Source organism: Bombus impatiens, unplaced genomic scaffold (genome assembly GCF_000188095.3).
Source record: "Bombus impatiens unplaced genomic scaffold, BIMP_2.2 scf_1117, whole genome shotgun sequence".
NCBI lineage: Eukaryota > Metazoa > Arthropoda > Insecta > Hymenoptera > Apidae > Bombus > Bombus impatiens.
The window spans coordinates 315,782-338,809 of record NT_177536.1 but is presented as its reverse complement, the minus strand read 5'-3'; the positions used below and the strand labels follow the sequence as shown (position 1 = coordinate 338,809).

Below are 23,028 nucleotides of genomic sequence, written 5' to 3'. Positions count from 1 at the left end.
TAAATGTAAATTAACTTACTATAGTGTGCCTATCTGCTTTGCCTTGTAACTATTTGAATTTTGTATAAACAATTTTGTATACAATTATTGCGCAGTCAATAGTAAATTGTTTTACTAATTCTCAGATTTCCGAATTTCTGCTATTCCAGGATTTTTATGCAATTATAGAGAATTCTAATAAGTAATATGAAAAAGATACATGAAGTCCAAAGTAATTACGCTTTAGAATATTTCGTAATATCGAAGTATGACGATCGAAGAAACGTTGACAAGCGATCGATAAAAACTTCAATCCTATCAAACATCGAATCACACCATTACTTCATTATCCGCTGTCCTCTTTTCCGTTTGATGACAACAGGCCGAACGGGCTCGGTATCGACTTCTAATCCGTGGCACGCCGGTCGTTACGATGTCATCGAAGGGAACGTGAACCCTCGCTCTCTTTCTCCGCGCCAGAGGATATATTCTAGGGCCGGACGCGAAGGTTTTGCGTACTGCATTTTAATGAACTCACCATCCCATCTTGTTTTCCAGCGGTGTGAGTCTCTCCGCCAGAAGGGAGGCGCAGGCTCCCGTGGGGGGCGCAGGGGGAGGCGGTGGCGTCGGAGGCGAAGGGGGCAGAGGCGGTGGGGCGGACCGGAACCGGAAATGGCTGCGAGGTGGCTCCTGCTGGCGCTCCTCGCCGCCCACGCCGCGGCTCTTCCTGATATCATTAGGATAGGTGAGTATCTTTCCAGTCTCCCTTCTCGAGTTAAAAGGCTCTAGCTCTCTCGCCCTTTTTCTCTCTGCTCTAGACTCTTTTTCTTTTTCGTTCTTTCTTTTTCCCTTAGCGTTTTCTACCCCGCTTTTCTCGTTCGTTTCATTTTCGCCGACCATTTCACCCCTGGGCCACGCGGCAAATGACACCACAGTGACGAAATTGTAATCGATACGTCCCTTTACCGAAAGCGTAGGAATTTCAGAAGCCCGACAAGGATTTAGAATTGCGATTACACGGTAAATTAAAGGGACGATCGCGTAATCCGTTAAGCAGAATGTCGCTGCGATTAACGCAGATGATCGGGCAATATGATTTAAGCGGAATTAAATAGATAGGGTGCTCCGGAATTTTATTGAAAGCGAGTCTCGTGCAAATCCAACGATGCAGCTTGGTCGGCAAATTCTTTTATTTCTGCACTTTGTTTTTTACATCATGCACCTAAAGTCATGTAACCCCCTATCAACTGCTTGTTCCTGTCCAGTTGAGAATTAAATTACTTAATTAGGTGAATTCATTGGGTAAATTCATTATATTCGACGAGCCTTCAAGCCGGACTTTCTCGAAAGCGAAGTCTTCAACCCTATTTTCTGACTTTCGAATTTCATTTTATTTTAGACTTCGCTTGAACCACAAATATATATATAAATATTTTGTTTTTTCACTTCCTCTATATCTGGAAAATTTCTCGCGTATTACTCGGGACGGGTATCACGATACGAAAGATTAATAGTATCGCAGGGAAAAACGTGGCCTCGCTTCTAAATGTCGCGCAAGTAGAAACACTCGTGCATAGTCAGACAAGCAGAATCACGAACGTTCCCGGAATGCAGAGACTGTGAATAACGCTGTACGCGTGATGTCCGCGTTAAAGTGATAGGTCATGATCACGTTGTGATTCCAGCGAACAATAGTGTCTGCTAGAAGTTTAACGTTGCAATCTAACGTTGCAATGAAACCATCGTGCGGACGTTATGCAACTTATTGTCGATGAATACGTATTCTGTCGCTCTACACGAAACATCCGCTATGCGTTTTTACTTTCCATTTATTTGTTTATTACTGTGTCAGATTTATTTTTTTGCAAACATCCATCGTTCGTTAGAAATCGATATTCGCAGAAGATATATTTATATAGAACACAAAACGAACAATTGAATGCACTAAAACCGCACGACAGTTTTCCATATTTGACAAGAGCACTTGCAAGTTTGAACGTATATCGGACAAAGGTCGTACATTACTGACAACGGATATTAGGAGATTTACGTGTTGCATTTATTAGAGAGCTTCATTTCTTTTTATATTTAGTATTTTACATTCTAAGATAATATAATTAATTTTCCACGCCATGATACAAAAAGTCTTGGTTACGAGGAATAAAATGGATCATAAAAGGAATAAAATGGAGACCAAACGAAAGGAAGCGTTAATCTTGGCGGTTGTAAATCTCGGTCGATTTGGCTCACCACGGCACGGCGTCAAGATAAAGCTTAGGCTCGTCGTAAAACCTTGATCTTCTAGTGGAACTAGTTATCGTTAGATAGGTATATATATACCGATTCGTCGAGACTCATCAACGAGTGAATTGTTCCGATGAGGGGCGTTTAATCGCACGACGATGGAGTTATGATCCGGCATAAAAAGAACGCCGATACCATCGATCTACGTAAAAACGAGCAAGTCTCACTCGAAACTTTATCTCAACCAGCCGATTAGTACTCGAGTGCGCGCATGTGACTGTACTCCGAGCTCAGTTGCATTTCGATTCGCCCTTTCTCTGCTATTTTTCCTGATAAACCATCGCCGTTTCGCCGAATTAATAGGGCTTGAATATTCATTGATTGTTAATGAATTATTTCGCGTCGGCCCCTCGCGCTCGACAACTCTCGACTGCGAAACAAAAACGGCAAATTGATACCGCTTCGATACGCCGCGCCAACCGTATATCCGGCTAACGTTATACACAAAACACCGCGCTGCCAGTTTAATTACTCGCGCGAGAAATTTCCGGCAGGTCGTAGTGAATAGCCGCGGAACAAGACTAGCTTTAATTTCGCCGTTGCGTCTGGCTAAAACCGTTGCGAAATTATTGGTAATTAAAAAAGAGACATTGACTCACACTTTGCTCTCGACCCGCACTGCCGAGCGTAAGCAAAGATTATAGCACAGAGACATGATAAGTAAATTTTTCTTGATTTTCTGATGTTCGCTTTATAGTTAAACAAGAGAATTCTAATATGCAATTGATGTACAATATAGCGTAGGATTTTATTATTTATTTGTAGTGGCACGCTAATAAATTCAAATTTAAAATGGATTAAGCAGGAAACAATGGTTATTTAACGTGAACTAAATACAGTAATGTGCTATTACTAAGACAATTAAATAGTTAATTTACAACTCTCGTCACCATGGTTCCAAAGCTCCCTTTTACGCGGACCACCCTCCTTGACAACGCTGACAACACTCTGACTTCTCAACTCACATTGACTGTTAATTTGTCTTTCTCCCTTAAGCATCTCTTTGTCTTTTCTCATAGCCCCACCACGTACGTATTTCGCAACCTGTAAGCCTTTTTCCGCGTAATTATTCGACTGAAGGACCGACGACACATTGATGTGCCTGTCAGCACTTAGGCTTTCTCGCGACATTGTTTATAGTTCACCCGATATTTCTTAGGCCATTTGTCCACGATATTACAATAGTGAATCTTAAAACTATGATTTATCCTTCCATATAATCACATCATAATGGAAAAACATCATAATGAATATGAATGTATCGAAACGCGAACTTATTTGATGACCTAACAGATTCTTAAGATTATTTGCATTTTAGTCTCCAGATGTTTTACTGTCAAGAGGACAGTTTATCAGAATCTACCTTAACTGTAGCTTTACTTAAAATTGCGGTACTACGTTTATTAAAGTCTCTTGCTTTTTTATGAGAACACAGTACTCGAACTATGTCCCATCTTAAAGTTAATCGATTGCCGACCTTTAACGAGAGACGTAAATCTATCGCGTAAATTCTATAAATTGTAGAGTCAGGTTGGCGCAGCTGGTTTGCTAAGTTACTTTACGACGCGCACGAGATTAAAATCAATTTATGGCGCCAATTCCTTCCTCCTATCGCGTTGAATTCGGCCAGGATTGAACTTGTTCGACGTTTACGCGGTCGAACAGGAATCTCGAGGTTTTCTTATTCGCCGAACGCTTAACGCCGCGTGAATTATTCATCGGCAATATTCTTTTCCTTTCTCGGACGCAAGTATCGTGCGTTATTAAATAACCGTCGTCAAAAAGATCCTTCTTCCCATAGTTGGACTTTCTCGAACAAATCATAATTTCAAAGCGCGGTATCGAGGTATTCTTAAATTCCTAATTCTCATTGTGATCATATAGTACCAGCCGCTCTAACTTCGTTCTTCTTCTCTTTCCTTTATCCTTTTCATTTTATCTTCCCGTTCTTTCCTTTTTTTGTCTCTTTTTTCTGGCCTACTTTCGTTTTATCTGCCCTCTTACGTTCATTGCATATTAACGTCGCGAGAACTGTGCGGCCGTTCTCCTGTTGGCAACTCGAATTCGCTGCATTTTCCCTGAAAGGTAGCTGCCTTCCCGGTCGAAATCGGGGATTGCGGTGTTCTGGAACGACTGAAGCGATCAGTCTGAAATTTCTAGAGAAAGTTTAACTTACCACGTGGGTAATTCATTATAATCTCTCAATCCTATCGATCCGTGTTCAACGAACTGAAGTAGGGATATTTCGCATGAAACTCTACTAGTTAAAAATAAACCAGCAAAAAGATTAGTTAGAAAATACAAAGAGACGAATCCGACCGTCGAAGGGACGAATTAGACCGACGAACTATAGCGACACCGATGTCGGTTAAAATTTATATTTGATTTAACTTTGCTCTAATATCAAGTTTTCGATCGAATTGCACGATAGTATTCAGTCCTTTATGGATGGTAGTGTACGTGTAAAGCTACAAGATATTCGGTAGATTACAGAATAGAAAATGCAGAAAATCTGCTGTTCGTCGTGGGAAGGCAAAGGGGATAAATATTTAATATTTGAAAGGTGCGCGCACGCGGGAGATAAAGTTCTCGACTGCATTATTTTCCCACAGGTGGGACAATCAGCCGATGTTGCGGATAGATAAATAAAATGAAGAAGATACACGCGGCTGGTCGGAGAAGAATAAGAAATACCACTCTCACGCTTCGCTCCCGTCAAAGTAGCGCTTTAATATGGATGTGTGATTTCCCAGGTGGGCTGTTTCATCCTTCGGACGACAAGCAAGAAGTGGCCTTTCGTTATGCCGTGGAAAAGATCAACGCCAACCGAGATATCCTGCCCAAGTCCCGTCTCAGCGCCCAGATTGAGCAGATAAAACCGCAGGACAGTTTTCACGCTTCGAAGCGAGGTGAGTCTGTTGTTCCATTCCAAGCGTTTGTCCATTCTACGATTAAACGCGGCCGTTTCCTCTGTAAATGTCGCGGTTTTCTCGTATACTCGACCGATCTTGTTCCTGTTTTCCCTGGTGACATCATTCCAGTATCAAAGCGCTTTCAATTTCGGCGCGGGTAAACAGGTCTGCGGAGATTATCTGATCATTGCAGTCACGTTCTACTTCCGACCCCATGCGCCCTGTTTTCACCCTTGCACAGTTGCGTCGTTTAATTTCGGGGAATTACTGGTCGAAAATGAAACAGCGTTGCGGTTGCTTAGGGATGTTAGTGTTGGTAATGTGGGGCAATGGGATTTCATTGAGGGGGTGAAGAATATGTAGGAATAGAAGTTGAGAAACAATATTGATCAATTACGTGAAGTGGAAAATAGAATAAAGCGACGATGTTACAAATATTTTTCTAAATTAACTTTGAGATTTACGTTTAGTTTTCTTCTTTTTTTTGCAATAATAAATGACAATAAATTTGTCCATAAAATATAATTTATAGATTTGTTCAATAAATTCGCAACGGTAAATTTGTTCGTAATAAATTCAATTCGTGGAAGTAAGTCGGTTTTTTTTCTATAAGTTGTATTAATGACGTAATTAGGTAACATAGTCGATAAATTTGCAAAGTAATCAGGTAAGTAATAGTTGAAGTAGAGCGTAAAATGAATGAATCGTCAAATAGTTGTTAGGTGGAACGAGGACTGGAGTTTTCGTTATCATCGTTAGTCGAATATACGCACCGCAAGGTAAACAGCAGAGTTCTTCAGCTACTTTGACTCTTCAATGCTAGTTAAAGTTTAACCAGGTAACGTGGTAATTACCTCCTTAATGGGTATCTTCTTGCTTGACATCTTATAACGTTGTCAAACTGTAAACTAATCGAATTTTTGTATCTTTATCGGCGAGTCAAAGATCGATGTTTCAGAAGAATTATGCTCTGCTGAATATGTGTTGCAAATTACAAGGGAACTGGATTTTCTTCTTCTCTGTTGGCTCGTACACGCGCAGTTATGTAGATCAGTTGAAATTATCCATGATGTACTTTCGAAGACTTTCCCCAACAGGAAACACCATGAAGATAATCCAACTTCTATAGAATCTTCCTGTGGTCGCCGCCTGTTTCGTGAGCTACCTGGAATCTGCGCCAACTATTTTCAGAGTTCATGCCCCGCTCTGACATGGAAAATAGAGTTGCATTTCCGCGCTGCAGATCTTTCGTGCCAGTTTGCATCTGACTCTCGTCAATGTTGCGTGTCCCGCGCAAGGAAACTTTCTTAACAATGTTATCCTTCTGCATATTATTTTCCATAGTTGATACGTTCCGTAACTCCTTTATTTTCCTCGTCTTTTGTCTGTTCTTTGTGTTCCGAAGATTACGAACTTCTAGCAGATTAAGAAATAAATTTTGGAGCTGAAGAATTTTAAACATTAAACATGAATTTTAGACCTGAAACTAATCTGCTTTCTTTAGTTAAAATATTTTACCTAATATTCTTTTACTTTTCGATATACGTTGAAATATTTCAAGTTGCCAATGCTTTTTTCTTTTCAGTATGTAAAGTTCCATTAAGCTGTTACGAAATAATGATTAAACAAGTTAGAGTGTACGAAGAAAAACGAAGATGCTATAAATAAAATAAGTTCTATGCAGTTTCGAAACGAGGAAGACGGTAAAGAGAGATCGAGACAAAAGGTTCCAGAACCACAATAGAATTAAGCAGTTCAACCAGCTTGATTGTTCAGCGAGAAAAAAGATTCTCTGTTCTATGTAAACGCTGTACATCTGTCGATTCCCATCAATCGAATAACAGTGACTAATTGAAACCAAATATCGTTAATTTCCTTCGATGTTAATTAGCCTAGCAGGGATCGGCTCGAGGCAATCGCGAAACGAACGTAATTATACGATCGAATGGCTTAGGAATAATTGTTGCTGAAGTGACAAGTGGAAACTCGTCGGAACGCGAAACGTCGGCCGATTATTAATCGGTTACAGAAATGCCGCAAAACACGATAATTATTTTCGCACGCCACAAACAGCCAAACTAATTATCAAATTAAGCCCTTCGATTTATTAAGCCGAATTATGTATTAGCTTTAAACATACATAGATTACCGTGGTCGTTGGCAACGCGCAAACAGAGCAAGTCACGCGTACACGTTGTAACTCGATGGATAGAGATTTGGCGTCGTTCCACGGGTTCCAGTCGTAAAGGCAATCTCATTGACAAATATCCGTTTGTCGGTGACGCGACGAATTCGCGGTCTGGAAAAACAGGCCGTATACAAGCGATGCGAACCAGTAAACTGAGTTAATGTACGATGACATTCTCTTACAATAGGAAATGATATATGACGCGCACTGTCATCGAGAAAGAAGATAAACAAGTTATTTTTCTAATAAATTTGTGCAATTCTAGTTGCATTATTATTTTCTAACTTTATGGTTAGAAAGGTAGATAATCTCTGATACAGAAATCTTATAGAGATAGAAAAAAGTAATGCACATCGTGTACTGTCTGCTTTTATATCAAATAACTTTTATTATAACGATGTTTTTTTACATTCAACGTTGTACGAGACTTTCCAACCTTTCTAGTTAAAAAAAAGAAGAAAAAACACCCTGTAGAGTGACTAGAAGATAAAAATTCTATGAATGGCAAATTTCCATTTACATTTATATAGTGAAAACTAACTTAACTTCTTCCAGCGAAGAATATCTATGTCCTATTAAATATACGCACATTATGTATTTACATACCTATGATATACTTGACACAGAACAAGATGAACATGAAAGAACCCTATCAAGATCTTATTAAACCTGTCATGTAACCTAAGTAGATCTAATTTATTAGACTTAGTAGATTGACGTTCGAACTGCCGTCGATACCTATCGTTCACTCTGTTCTTTGAACTTATTATTACCTTCCATCTTTTCACTATGAGGTACTGCAAACCAAGGAAAAATCAGGTGTTCGTAACATTTTGTCATATGGGTAATATAGAAATTAAAGTATTTATTTTAAATATCCTATAGTTAGCATAAAATTATATTGTTTTTTGTTTTGCAAATATCGCAGTGTGTAAAATATTTGTCATTCTTTCTCTTTAATTTATATTTATTATCTATCAATATTATCCCAATATATATACATATATATAGCATAATAGTCAGGAAGCATTAATAGTCAGGATTGTACTAGTTAAAACCGTAGCACATATTTGTGAAAAGCAGCGAAAATCTCGTTAAAAATGTACAACTCGTACTACCTCTAATGTTTCTTTTTAATGAAACTTATTAATTATTTCTGGAGCAGATGCCATATTCCTGTACTAACCCCGTTTTCACAGAGGTTCGAGAGAAAAGTCAATGGTGAAACGTGACTATACTTAAGCACATATTCCCTATAGATCAACATGGAAAGGGATTTCCGAATTCGTTTGCTTCGGTTGTTCGAATTCGACACGGGTTTATCCGTCACCGGGCAACGAACTTTCTTTCATTTCGATGAGCAGAAAACGCGGATGGTCGTTCAGATGTTCTTCCCTTTACTGTGTTTTTACGATATGACGAAGAAACATGACCGAGTGTCGGCTCCTTTGTTCCGACTCGTACCCTTTTCGCGCGGTTCCACGTAATACAGTTTTATGGGCTGCGGTTCTCTCTATTCCGGAATTTCTTCGAGATGCTCGTTGCTTTTTCTGTCGGAAAACAGCGGCGAGCAGAGAAGGGGCCGATGACGGAGACACATGATCCGATTATTCGTGATCAGACTTAAGTGATTGTGATACATAATGCAATAAAGCGCGAATGCCAGCGAAACATTGAAAAAGTTGTCAAGATTGAATAGCGAGAACGCGGTATTTAATTTCAGCGACTTTTTCTTGATGAGATTCACAGTTTTACAATTAATTCCATCAGGCCAATGTACATGAAATTTCCTAATTTTAAATACAACTGTAAGTTCATACGATTCAATGCATTGTTCTGACGAATATATTAGTTCCTTTTTTCTAGATTTATAAGAATTGCTAGTTCTACAATTGAGAAATTCTTGAAACGAAGTCAGTACAGTTCTTTCATTCATAATTTCTTCAAAATATTAAAATTGTCTATCAGGAATAGAAGACGTTTGTAACTTCCTCCAAATGCTTTTCTGTGCATTCATAGGACGAATTAAATTCCAAAAGGTTTTGTTTAATACGCCGAACACATTCGAAAAAATTTTCTGTGGTAAATGTTTAAATATTTTCGTGATTCACTATATACAAATCCAACAAAATAATAGTCATTGAGAGGAAAAGTATCGTTTTACTTAAAAAATTTTAAGCTCACCACGTCGTAGCTACCAGAAAAGTAGATGAACTCATCGAAAGTAGATTTATGTAACTCGACAAGATGGAATGGTTCCCTTGTTGACGCAATTTATTCTGTTCTCGTTCAGCCAATTTTCCAAAACCTTGCACAGAGACGAAAAGTTGGTAACAGGGGATCGTGGGAACAACGAGCTGCTAGCGGGTGGTGTCATGGCTAGAAGCTGCTCTTCTAATTTCACCGTAACTTTTAAGGTTTCTTTCCCTTGCCGGCGCATAGTTGCCAAAGTTCGGCCAACATATTGGACCGCTGAGAAGTTCCCAACGCTCACGGCGATTTCGGTTAGCATGCTCTTTTCCCGTCTGGAACTGTACACTGTCCAATTAAGCATAATGGAAGGAAAACATTGTTCTCAGACGCGGTTTCTCCGTTACACAAGAACCCGCGAGGACGATAACGCGAGTCTTCCAACTTTACGATAGCGTCCCCAAGAATGGCATTTCCACGGCAGAATTGCTTCTCTTCGTTAACTTTCCACAACATATTACTAGTTCTTCCTTTTTTCTTCACTAACCGAATTTAATTAAATTGAATCCGGCCACTAGTGTTTATATTGAACGCGATGTTTCATTAAACGATTGAAAATCAATGATTGAAATTAATCAACGTGTATACAGGAAGTCTAATGACGATTTAGACTTATTCCAAAAGATATTTCAAGTAATACTTCATGCCGCTATTATGATAAATAGAGACGTTCAACAAAGATAAGATTCAAACAACAATGAATGAAAATTCTTGAATATTGTAGTGAGACACGATTATTATAATTCAAAATATTATCTTCAAAATCTCAGAGGTGCGTCCACCTTGGTAAGATTTGTGAGCGTCATAAGATGTTTTTCGTGAAACAAAATAATACGCGAAACATTTCTTGAAATGACGAATATTTTAGTAATATTTTAGACACTCTGTATAGAGTGGCCGAGTTAGTAGATTAAAAAATAAAGAAACACGGGCGACGAAAATTATCGTACCACTGATCAATTTTTAGAGGTCAGCTCGATAAAATGAGCGATGGCATATAACGCGATCGCGTAAACGCAATTTCGCTGATCAGCTTTATCGGGACGATCGCGGAATTAGCCGAGTTTTCGGCGTAGTTTAATTAAAACATAACAGCTCTCAAACAATTTCCTCTCCGCAAATCAAAGTTTACAGCGTTTACGAGCCCACCCAAGGTACGTCATTAAATTACCATCACCGTGTATGCTTGTTTATATCGTCAAAAAGAGGAAATTAATCCCGATAACGCGTATGTAGATACAAATATAAACGCGTAACAGTAATAATCAGAGGAAGAACAGAAAGGAAAACGTGAGCGTAATCAAAAATACGATACGAATAACGACGCGAGATCGAAATAATCAAACGATAAATCCTACTGAGTGAAATCAGTCAGCAGGAAAGAATTATCGTTCACCGACTGACGATAATCCCGATGTTTCGAGCTTGTACGATGGCCCGTGCCTGTAATTCCGTCCCGTACGAAACACCGTTTCGAACATTTACTCTGTCGTTTATATTATTCTCCATTAACAGCTCGTCGATTTGTGGGCGACGATTAAACGCGGCCACGACCAATCCCGTGAGTAATTACATGCTAGCCAGGTGGCATACGTCGTACTCATTAGTAGCAATGCAAACAGCACGACCACACCAACACGGTGCGGCTGCGCAGCAAAGAATGTGGTTTCGATGCGACGATTTGTCCATCCCACGGTGTTTTTAATTTGATCGTAGATGATGGGTGAACGTAGGATATGGAGGAAGCTTGAGAGCTATAGAGATTTTGTTTTATTAAAAGGTATTTCTAATATAGAATTTACTGACGGTTAAACACTTCAGGAGTCCACTTAACAGGAATCCAATAATTCTCTCCACTATCTACAGTTATTCGATCACATAACAGTTTCACGTTCAAATAATAGGTTGAACAGTTGTGTCTATAATATCTCGTTATCGTAATCGATAGTAGTTTATTTAATCGAACACCAAAAGAAATTCGGGACAGAGGAAACTCGCGTAACTAGGATAAGGTTCAAGCTGTCGAAGCTCTCATCGCCGTGAACAGGGATAACAGGAGATAAGAAACGGGGGAGAGGGAGCAGAAAAGTAGCGAGGTAACAGCTAACATGAATAATGTAAACGCTTTTCACGATAGCGAAATGCTTTTTATTCCCTTGGACATAAGGCGAGTATCTCGATGCGCTTGACACGGTGGGTGGACAAAAATGAGAAGGAAAGAAAAAAGAAACTAAGGTTGAAAGTGAAGATAAAAATAGAGAGAGCAACCTTTAAGAAGCGCGAGTTGCGTATAGCAGGAAGTCTGCTGTTGCCGGAAATTGTCAGAGACGCTTTCAGTCCCGACCACAAGGGATAACTGAGCTTCTAACGGAGATTCGATTTTCTCGTGGAACAACGGCAGCCCTAGTTGCTTCTGAATATGCCACTATCGTGTCAGATGATTGTGAGTACGGCTAATAAGCAAAGTTTGAACAGAGTGCTTAGCCTGACCTCAACGAACAACTCCACGAACATTGTTCCGCGAAGTTGCGTTGGCCAAAATAAAAATACCCGTGAAGATGTTACAGCAAAAACAATCGGAAATTGTTTAAAAGTTGAGGTTCGGTAAAAGCAACAAGATTTAGGTGGAATATCCGTTAATTTTTAGCATATTACGGTTAAGTCACTTAACAAATACAGTTTCTCACAAAAGTATTCATACACTTCATATATCAGGCTATTTTTATTAAAGTAAAATGTTGACAAATTTCACCGTATAATTAGTGTGTTTTATTCCAAGGCGACTAAGAATTAATTTATTATTGCTTTGTATGTTAAGAAATAGGGAATAAAATATGTTGTATGTTCACGTTTTATTTAAACAGAAAGTCTTTTGCTCTTTGCAACATAACCGAATTATATGTTTATGGAGTACATTTCAGAAGAAACACTGAAAGTATGATTATACATAATATAAATTATCATAAATATTTCTGTTGTAATTCATCTACGCAATAGAAGAAGAAACCATGCTCGCGTGTAAATATTGTAACGAATTAAGGGAACACGAGGAACCTTGGAACCATGCTATTCGATTAAATCATGACGTAAGCAAGTTCTTATTAAAATGTTGCTACAGTCACGGAGTAGCGACTTTTAGTTCAGATGCACCACAGAAGTGAAACCCTTAACCGCCATAATTCGCTTTTCATGCGATTACGTGACGTGTGAACGCGAATTAGAGTTACGCGCAGCGGTAATTACGGCTTTGAGCTTTTCAATTACATCGCCGACACAACCCCACCTGAAAACGCTGTGTGATTCAAGAAATAATTAAACGGCTTCTTTTCTTGTAATCCTTGAAATCGTTCTTATGCTCACCTTTCCAGTTATTTCAAATCGTCTGCTGTTTAATCTTTTGCTTTTACATTCGCTAGACTTTCGTTCGTATCGTTTCATTTCTCATTCGTTATTTCTTCATAAATGTTTTGTAACTTGCATTGTCCACGTAATCGAGGAATTATTCCCCTACAGCTTTCGAATTGAATTATGATTTCCGAATATTTGGCAGAGAAAGTACCTAGATGAAAAGTTTTCAGATTTGATTAATCTCAGCTCTACATAAAATTTGTATTTCCTCATAAGGAATTTTCCAATTTAATTGGATGTCGTTAGAGTGTGGCTATCTATACATTTATGATGAAGATCATAATCAAATTTAATGAAAAGGCGGTTTTGAGTTTTGATAATATATATGTTTAACAAGGTAATTTCTCACATACGAAAAATAGAAAATGTAACACGTCTTTCCACTCTGACCATCACATTTAAAAGGTGAAACAAATCTATACGAAGACTATATTAATAGAAATACAATGCATGTACAATATAGATACCCGAATTAAATTTAATTAATAGATTATTACTAATCCATAAAATAAATTTACACAAATTTTTACCAATGTATATAGATCAATATTAATCATTTCATAAATGTAAATTCTGCAGAAAATAATCCACGGATCTCAACCTGAAATTTCCTAAAATCGTGCTTCATCTCTGTTAAGATATCACGTTTATCTGACGAACGATAATGTGGCAGAAAGATGACAATATCGTGTAGAATTAAACATTCAACGTTTAAATATTTGTACAATCTCCATAGCCCTGATTCGGGCAGAGATTTGCGCTTTTCGTTGTCGCGTGTGATTTACAAAACGTGTTGCGACTCGATGACGCGTGAGTGTTTAGCGTATAGCCGGAAGCTGTTTGCAACCAAACACACGGGACTGATCCATAGCTGCCGCGATTTTGCGCCGGAATAAATTGGGATCTAGTTTCCCCGAGACTCGTGTATACGCGGAATACAATGAACTAGATAAACGGAGTGGAACATGAGAAAAGAAGGGTTGTTGCTTGAAATTTGAGCGGAAAAGAAACAATTACCCACGAACATGGCTACCAAAGCGAATAGAGTATAGTCAGATTCCGTCGTATCGTATTCTAGGGAATTTTCCTCCGCTAAGCCGATGCAACAATCTCGACTCGTATTCGGATAAAGTTAACAGACACAGAAACATTTTTATTCTTGTAATTGACAAGGAGATCTCATGCTTGATGCTACTTAATCGCCGAATTTATTCGTTATTGCTATGCACAGAGTTACGAAAGTATCTGTGGACAGCTTTTATGAACGTAGAAGAAATGAGGGAACGAAAAGGAAAGAACGGATGGAAAAGGAAGGAAAATAAAGCCCTAAAATGTAATATTTATCTTTGCTTCTCTCGATGCTGGTTTAAACAGTAATGACCTAATATCTATAAACGTAGCACTTTTATAGCCTACCTGCTAACTGTCCGACTGTAAATCTGCTTTGTTACATCTCATTTAAGATCTTTAACCATAAACAGCCAGTATCTCATTTGAGCTCTGTGCAAATGTCTAACTGTTAAAACTTTGTAAATTTGAACTAATTATATCAACTATATCCAGTGACTGCTGCTTTATTAATGATATTACTATTATTGAGTTATTCGTTAACGATGTATGTTCAGTGGAAAACTTAGTTCATCTCAAATTTAACTAAACTGGTAGATGTTAAAATATCTCTCGTGAGTTTTCAGTTTCACAGTATCACAAATAGCGATTAAGAGAAAAGAAAAGTTGATATTTTAATAACAGTTTAATTTGTTTCTAACATTCGGGTTCGTTAGCTTCTACGCTTCGAGTTGTTCGCCTATACCATTTGTACTTTTTTCTTGGTCGCAATCTGACGTTGGCTACCACGCCACCGGATCTTGTTCTCTTCCATTTTCGTTCCGGTACGAACTGCACGGTCCTCGCGCTTCCCTAAGAAATTAAAACAAATTTACGACGCTGGAAAGTTCGCTCGGGCAACCGGCTTTCTCGTTATTTAGTAAACCTACTTGGAATTCTTGGACGTGGCTCCGGGGCTGGCAAACCGTAGACCAAACCGGCATGACGGAGGTCGAGCCATTTGCGAGATAATATGACCCCGGCTGATCCTGCATTATGAAGTCGTATCGCTTTAAAATGGAAATAACAGTGTAAACATAGTTGTAGTTTGGTAATTAACAACCTTAACGGATCTGGCGTAAAATGGCGTGGCTCGGCCTGCGCGAAATTCGTCGCTTATGCGGTCGTGGAGGAATATGCGTACCTATGCGGATGTTGTTCATTAGATCGGCGAGAAAAGCGAGGCGTAAGCGGTCCATTTACATTTTTTCCGCGTATGACCGCGTAACTCACACAGCTTTCTTGATTAATATCCCTTTGGGAGCGGTTTCTGCAACAATTCTTAAACGAAGTCGACTGTACCCATACATTATTCCACTTTCCACGAACGTGCCACGTTAAATGTAACGTTAGTCAAATTTTAGGATTTAAAAACCTGTGTATTCTGGTTTCGCGAGAAAAAGTAAGATAAATTCGCTAGGAATTACCAAGTGACAAATTCTTCGAATACGAGAAACACTGTAACATCCTTTTATCCGGGAAAATTATCCTTCCAACTTGTCACGCTCTCCAAAGTCAGAGAGTGTAAAAGTAGTATACCGAAAAATTGATCGCGCCGCGGGAGGACGAGAAGTTCTTGCCAAAGTTCCGAGAGAGTCGTTACAAAGCCGCTTACGGGAATCCTGCTAAGACGGAGCACACCTTCCCATGATCTAAGGGTTGTCGCGTTACACGAACCTCCACTTTAGTCTGTACGCGATCGTATCGCGTTGTATCGCGTTCTGGCAACCGTTTAACGCCTTTCGTCGTAGTGTTCGTCCTCGTTATCGTCTCGTTGTCGCCTCTTTCAACACCCGTGACGGTTCATTCGTCGACGTGTCACACGCGATCATTTTCGCCGCTTCGTAATAAAGCGACAGGTAAAGTTTAACAAGATAAACCAATCCAGCGGATTACAGATTTAGACGCACAAGCAAGCGCTTCTGGCGTCGCAAGCGTACCGGAAAATTTCCAGTGAATAAGGGATTTCATAATGTTCCGCTTAAGTGCAGTCTAGGGGAATTCTCGTTGTAAATTCTGTGTCCTAGAAAGCTGTCTGTTAATTAACAGACCGGTGAAATATGCAGGGATGCTTTACGGCTTTTCGGCGAGTTTCAAGACTTTTCCGCGGACCTACTTTCTCGCACTCTTTTGTATTAATTTAACCGGATGGCGAAGTTCCACGCTCACGGCACGTGATCCTTTCTTCTTCCCCTCTTTCTTGTCCTTCCTCTTCCATCTTTCCTCTTTATTCCTTTTCCTTATCCCGAATTTCTATCGTCGTTGCGAAACAAGACGACACAGAACGACGCGGATGACTTACGTAATTCTCGGAACACGAACGCTTTATCGAGAAAGTTGGCTGGTTGGTTCGAAGCCCCTACCGATAGAGAAGTTTTGGAATTACAGTCGCGATTATAGCCGGAACGAGCGATCTTTGGCGGTCGAAGTTCGAGATTAGAAACTCGCTAAGCAGCCTGCAAACATTTCACGCGTTCGCCGTTTCACGGTTTCACCGTGTCGCGGCGAGGCGGTGGCCTCGTTCTCTCGTTTGAAATGGTTAGAATGAGATAAGGATATATAGAGAATTCATTTCTCCGAGAGTTTCATCGAAGAATTTCCACGATTTCCGGCACGTCCGCGCCATTTATGTCCCCGTTGCGTGGCGTAATCGATGAATCGAAGTGGTCGAGAGTCCGCGTGACTCGGCCGGTCATGTGCAAATCAGAACTCTCGCCGCAATTAACTAACGGGCAATATCGCAATTCGTTGTTCCGATGGCATTGTCGCGTGCCCCGACCCGTGACTATTTATTCGCGGTCCACGAACAGAATTATGCCAGTTGTATGGTCATGCATGATTTTATTGATTTGTTTATCTAAACATGCAAATGAGATCGACACGTTGAATCATGACGGTTTTGCATAAACCGCGTTATAACGGAATTGTATCAATTTCTTTCAAACCGATCGTTGATTTCGATAAGATGCAATCTGATGGACACTAGCGCAATATCAGGTGGAATGTAATGAAAAACGATATATATGAAACATCCCTTCAAACAAATCTTTAAACAGCAAGTAGTAACTTCAAAACATCACATATATTTCGTAAAAGTAATTTTCACATGATTCAGTGCATTTTTCCAATGGTTCGTTTATTTCATCATTTTAGATTTATGAGAGATCAGTTTTAGGATTCAGAGTCATATAAAAACCGATTATCAAAAATTGTACAAAAATTTAAAAATCAATAAAAGAGTAATAAAGGATATCAAAATACACGCCAGACACACGCAGTCAAATTTTAATTATAAAAATGGAGGATATACATCAACTAGTGAGCACTCAAATGGTTAAAATAGTTTGAATCTTTCTCGCAATATGTTTTTGATTTGTATAAAAAAACAGAACGTAATCTGACAGATTTTCGAACCATGCTATAAATAAATATAACTATTCCGATGATTTATTCCTCTGCACGAACTCTGCTAGATAAAGAAGATACGAGCACTCGTCCGAGCAGATAGAAATAACGATTCGGAATATCTAAACGGCGCGGCGTCTTAATAGGGCGTGACTGGCCATCTAATGAACCCAATCAATTCATCCTATCGACGAGAAAGTTCAGGGAAAATTCGCGTCGCTTGCATTCTGATCGTCACCATCGTAATACCGACTGATTTCCAAGTTGAATTTCAATCGACCAAGCTCCATTTATTTCATTCTATATCATTGATATGAAAAAAGAAAGGGAAGACATATTACGAATATTTGTTCCCATTCTGAAGCAACAAATTAAAATGCGAAAACGAGTTGTAATGAATCGTAAAAACACGCGTGTATGGTGCAGACTGTATCCTTGTCAAGAAGTTGGAGCACGTACGTGTTCGTTGTTTCGATACGCGGGTTCGTTAAATCATTTTCCTTTTTTCTTCTCGATCGTGTATCCGACCGAATATTCTACAAAATATTCGTTCAGATCGCGCACGTTCAATTACACAGTTATTCAAACGGCATCATCCACGTGGTATTTCTTCGGTAGCTGTTTGCATTGAAAAGTCGATAGGAATAAATCCTTTCCTGTTTATTGAACGTGGAAAAATCTCGAATTTACAAGAGAACACCTTTTTTCTCTCTCTTGCACAACTTCGTTGGTTTTTTCGGTTTCGTATACTTCATCGACCTATTTTACGCGTTATAGATTGAAATTCATCGAGCAGAAGTGATTTGTCAGCCGGGGGGGATTTGGAATGGTAAGAATTGAATTTGCGAAAATAACATTGGAAACAAGAGAGAAAAATTCTCTCTTCTAAAAATTCAATCCTCTGCCTGTGTTATATTGTATGAATTTAATGATAAAATAAGGAATTTTTAGTTGCAAAAGACTCGTGTACTCTTTGAAGATGAATCGCCCCATTTCGCTATTGTTTCATTATTCTGTAAATTTAGAATAAATGGCATGACGAACAATTCTCTATCCATTTATATATCTAATAGAAATGCGCGTCTATGTCTCCGGGAAAACGTTTTACCTAACTTAATAATAACAAACAATTGTAAATTGGAAAGAAAACTATTCGCTTCAACCAAAAGATTTTAAAATGTTGTTACCACTAACTAAAGTTCTTTCAAATAAGCAGAGTAGAAGCAAATTAACAATAACTTGTCAGTGTTCTATCGGCGTTCGTCTTTTTCTCGAACATCCACGGTGCATGAAATTAATCGATATTTTCTCTCTTTATCCTTTCACTTCCCTCTCACATCGCCGCTTCGTAACACTCTTCTTCTACTTTTTCCAATAAAACGTGGGCTGATTGAAAAATACCTGGGGGAAAACTTGCGCCGATTTCCTATCGCGCAACCGCAATTATCAGTTCATACGGACAAAAAAGTGGTAAAAAATCTAGTTTCGAACTAGTATCAACGTACAGAAATTTTCCCCGATATCACATATAGTACTTGAAAGAAATATAAATAGTAATACGAATGTAAATTTTATCCGCGTTCATCGCGATTGTTACGAAAGAGTTTCTTTATTAAATTAGTATGATGAATTCCTTCTTGACTTTCTTATATATCGCAGGTTTGGCACAGCCTGTACAATTTATTCCAGTGGAGTTGAACATTAATAAAACCAGCTTACCATAACAAAAGAACAAGATATCCGCGGCCTTTCTTCTATGCGTTTCATCGTTGGCGATAAATTAATGAAAAAACAGTTCTCCGATGTTGGCGCGGCTAGATTCAAGAATATTTTATTACCAGAGACCGAAAGAATGAGCTTCAATATTTTCTGGTTGCCGGAAAAATTACCAGTCTACCCGAAACCCGTCAAGATTTACAACTACCGACAAGTTACTGCGCCCTTACATGAAGTTAACAACGTTACAGGGTAAAGAATCGTATAATTCTTCTTGCTTACATAGATAGTTGCATCGAAGGAGGTATCCGAAGGACCATGCGAGAAAGGAAGATCAGGAAATCCGTGGAAATTTATAACGGAACGCCATGATATGGAAGGATTTTATATTATCTTGCTGAAAATGTCGTTGTGACAGAATTAAAAATATCTACACTGTGTTTTCAAGTTCAAAAAGTAATCATCGAAGTCCAAATATTGAAAAATATTGATAATATATATAATCATATATTATCGAGGATTGAGAATGAAATAAGAGGTTGAATATATTATTTATATTTTGTGTTATTCGTAGTTTATCACTTGAATGATTATTTATATTTAGTATAAATAATATCCAGTAATAGAATCACGATATTATAAAATACTATACAAATACCATGACATACTTTTTCAAATGCAATTCTGCGTGAACCACCACGGGGTGGAATTTACATACAGAAATATTATTCCGCTTTATTTAAAATCACTGGCCAATTCAAAATGTGCGAGGACCGTAAACGTGATACGTCGCAAGAGATCTTTAGAATTGCTAATAGAAAAACAGTAATGGAATTTTAAACGAACTTTGAAATTAATATCGAAGCGACTTCGACCGAACACGTTTTTATCGTCGCTCCCTCGATTCTTCCTTCTAATTATCCTGATTCTATTATCAAAGGAAAATGTTTACAAGAAATAAAAGCTTGCTCCTCCTTTAAACCCATCGTGAAGGGGATCTGATTAATTGCTTGTGGCACAATGGTTATAACTGCCTCATTTCATTGTATTTCATCACGGACGAACACTTTTGTTCTTGAAACGTTTAAAAGAAACTTTTCTCTCTTCGGTTGAACTCTTCGATTATTTCCGTAAGAAGAATAATAAATTACGATTGCGCGTTGACGAGAACGAAAGGAAAAACAAAAAGACGGATAAAGAACGGTGGAAACGAAACAGGAGAGACGTTAATCGGATTGGCGGTGGGAAGCGTAGAAAGTTTGGTGGTAGGACTTCGTTGGAGGGATATTGAATCAGTGTTAATTAATAAACATCAAGAGCACTGACTTCTTGCTTCCAAGTTCCCCTCTACCTTTTGCCTTTGCCTTTAGCAGGAAGGAATTGTCTGAAAATTAGAAACTGAAGCATTGGGATATTTTATTAAGTATCGAATAGTCTGTTCACTTAAGAGGGATGAAGTTCTTGGCAAGTGGAAGTTCTTGCGGTAAGATGGTAAGTGAATAGTGAAGAAAAAAGTTATAACCGAGAAGTCACGACTTTGAAGATTTTGTAGAAGCTTCCAGACGTCGTTTCCCCTGAATTCCTCGAAATTTTATGAGCTATAAGAGAGGAATATATTTTAGGAGTACTTTGTATACGTCTACGTTTGATGATCTCGTATCACGAATGCGCGTAAATTTGTATATTTAATGATTAGAAAGTAAACTAGATTGGAGGGAACGCGACGACGAACTGTCTGTTTGATTTTCTCATGATATGGCGTATAGATCATAGTATTCTAGTAGTATTCTAAATATTCATACAAGTAATTTCTCTATCAACTCAGAAAGTTATCCACGTTGATAAACGATCTTATTCGTTTCATTAAAAACCGTTCCATCACTTTGAATTACTATGCAACAAAAAACACCTTTGAAAAACATATTTTCGTTTCCTTTTCGTAGTTTTTCCCAGCTTGCTGATGGATTCCATGCAAATATCTAACGCGTCGCCGCAAAAACCGCGCGCGTTATCGCGAAAACAGGTCAGAAGGGGATTCGTTAAAGCGTTCGAATACGAGAAACAAAAGGATACCGGTTCGTTCGATTCGTGACGGTTCGCCACGGTCCCCAGGAACGGGAAGCGGTCACGACGCACGCAGTGTTAATCCGCAATTTTCCGATGCAAATGCCGGCCAACGCAGCTATAACCCAGTGGCGCTTTCCCGCGAGAGATGCGGCAAGAACAGAGGCGGCGTTTCCTAGCGATTCGCTTGTAAATCAATGTCGCGCATTCCCGCGGACGCGTTCCACGCAAAAAATTGCTCGATTAAAATCGCGAGCAATTAAAGTGCAGCATACTTCGAATTTCGTTTAATCCAAAATCTTGTCCTATCGTTGTGATTTTATTCTATTTCATCTTATCTCGCCTTGGTACATTGTCTATCCGATTGATTTGTCGTATCTTATTCTAATAGGCAAAATTTTGATATCAATCTCTCCTTGTTCGTAGAATATATATTAGAGATTATGTTTATTCAGTAGCGGAAAATTTTCTTGTATGACTTTTTTACGTCACTTGGAATAGAGTTGTAGTTCGTCTTAGTAGATTATCTTGTGTACGTACGCGTTGGGTAAAAGAATGTTCAATGAGAACATTTGCAAGGAAAATAGCTTTCTTAGATTTGTGATTTGTTTAAATTTTGACAAAACTCTTTAGTAACAAAAATGTTCAATACTCTGAGTTTAAACTGTCGAAAATGAAACATTTAAGAGCAATAAAATAAATGAATTTGCCAGATGAATGGATAGCAATCATAAATAACAGACAATATTATATTGAACCAAGTACATAACAGAAATTTCAGTTAGAATAATTCATTTCTTCCTTTCGTTTCTTTTTCTCTTTTTCTCCATTACCATCGTACATTGATGTTTAAATATCTTTGCCATTTCCGACTTGTTCTTCTTTCGGATTATAATTTTCCTGAACAAGAGAAGAACTTGTATCATTATGTGTGCTAGGTGATTTAACTAATTCGGTCACATCAAATTGCTCATAAACTGTTACTCGTAAAGTTAAATTACAAACAAACGAAACCTCGTTGAATCGGCATGTAATTTTCGTATTTCAACGAGAAGATTTCGCAATATGGGTATGTCGACAATAATTCATCGCGTGTAAAAACGATTTTGTTCGCCTCGTCGAATTCACCGCGATTTTAGTATCTAAATACGAGCGGCTGACGGCGGTGTTTGCTGAACACGCTCTCGTTACAATATTTCTATGTCAGATTATCCAGCAACGGTGCATGAACGATATATTAAGGTTATACGTGTATTATACGGCATGGTTACGGTACGGATTCGTTTCGACAAACATTCTTCCGGATAATAAGATCGCATTGTTCATATATAGCGTAGCGGGTCCGTTCCGACACGTACGGAATGCCACCGACACCGGCACGACAGAACGTTGAAGCATGCGTTTTAAACGAGATCGTTCACACTATCCGTCACCGACCGGTACGTGACGGTCTGTACCGCATAAATTCACCTTGTGCATTTTGCTTCAAACAGTACGATATAATAATTAAATCTGCAACCAGTGAAACAAAATATGGAGAACGATAATATCTGGGAAATTGCAAGAACGTTCTCTACGTGGCACGATGAAAACTCGCTATATTATTTAACGTTTCTCGGATAGGTGTATCTTACATCAACACGATCTATGTTTTCAAGGAAAGTTAATATTTAGGAGAGAAGTTTGTTCTGTTTA

General features: G+C 38.7%; 1 protein-coding gene across 5 annotated transcripts in view; it reads left to right on the top strand.

Annotated features, from left to right (window-relative positions):
* Positions 1-23,028, top strand: part of LOC100749773 (glutamate receptor ionotropic, kainate 2) — a 292,766-nt gene that overhangs the window by 84,374 nt on the left and 185,364 nt on the right. For all 5 annotated transcript variants that reach the window (XM_033323710.1, XM_024371152.2, XM_033323708.1 and 2 more), the window contains exons 2-3: positions 538-724; positions 5,037-5,192. In XM_033323710.1, the coding sequence (XP_033179601.1) occupies positions 652-724; positions 5,037-5,192 (229 nt within the window). In that variant the 5' untranslated portion in view covers positions 538-651. The remainder of the gene's footprint in view (positions 1-537; positions 725-5,036; positions 5,193-23,028) is intronic.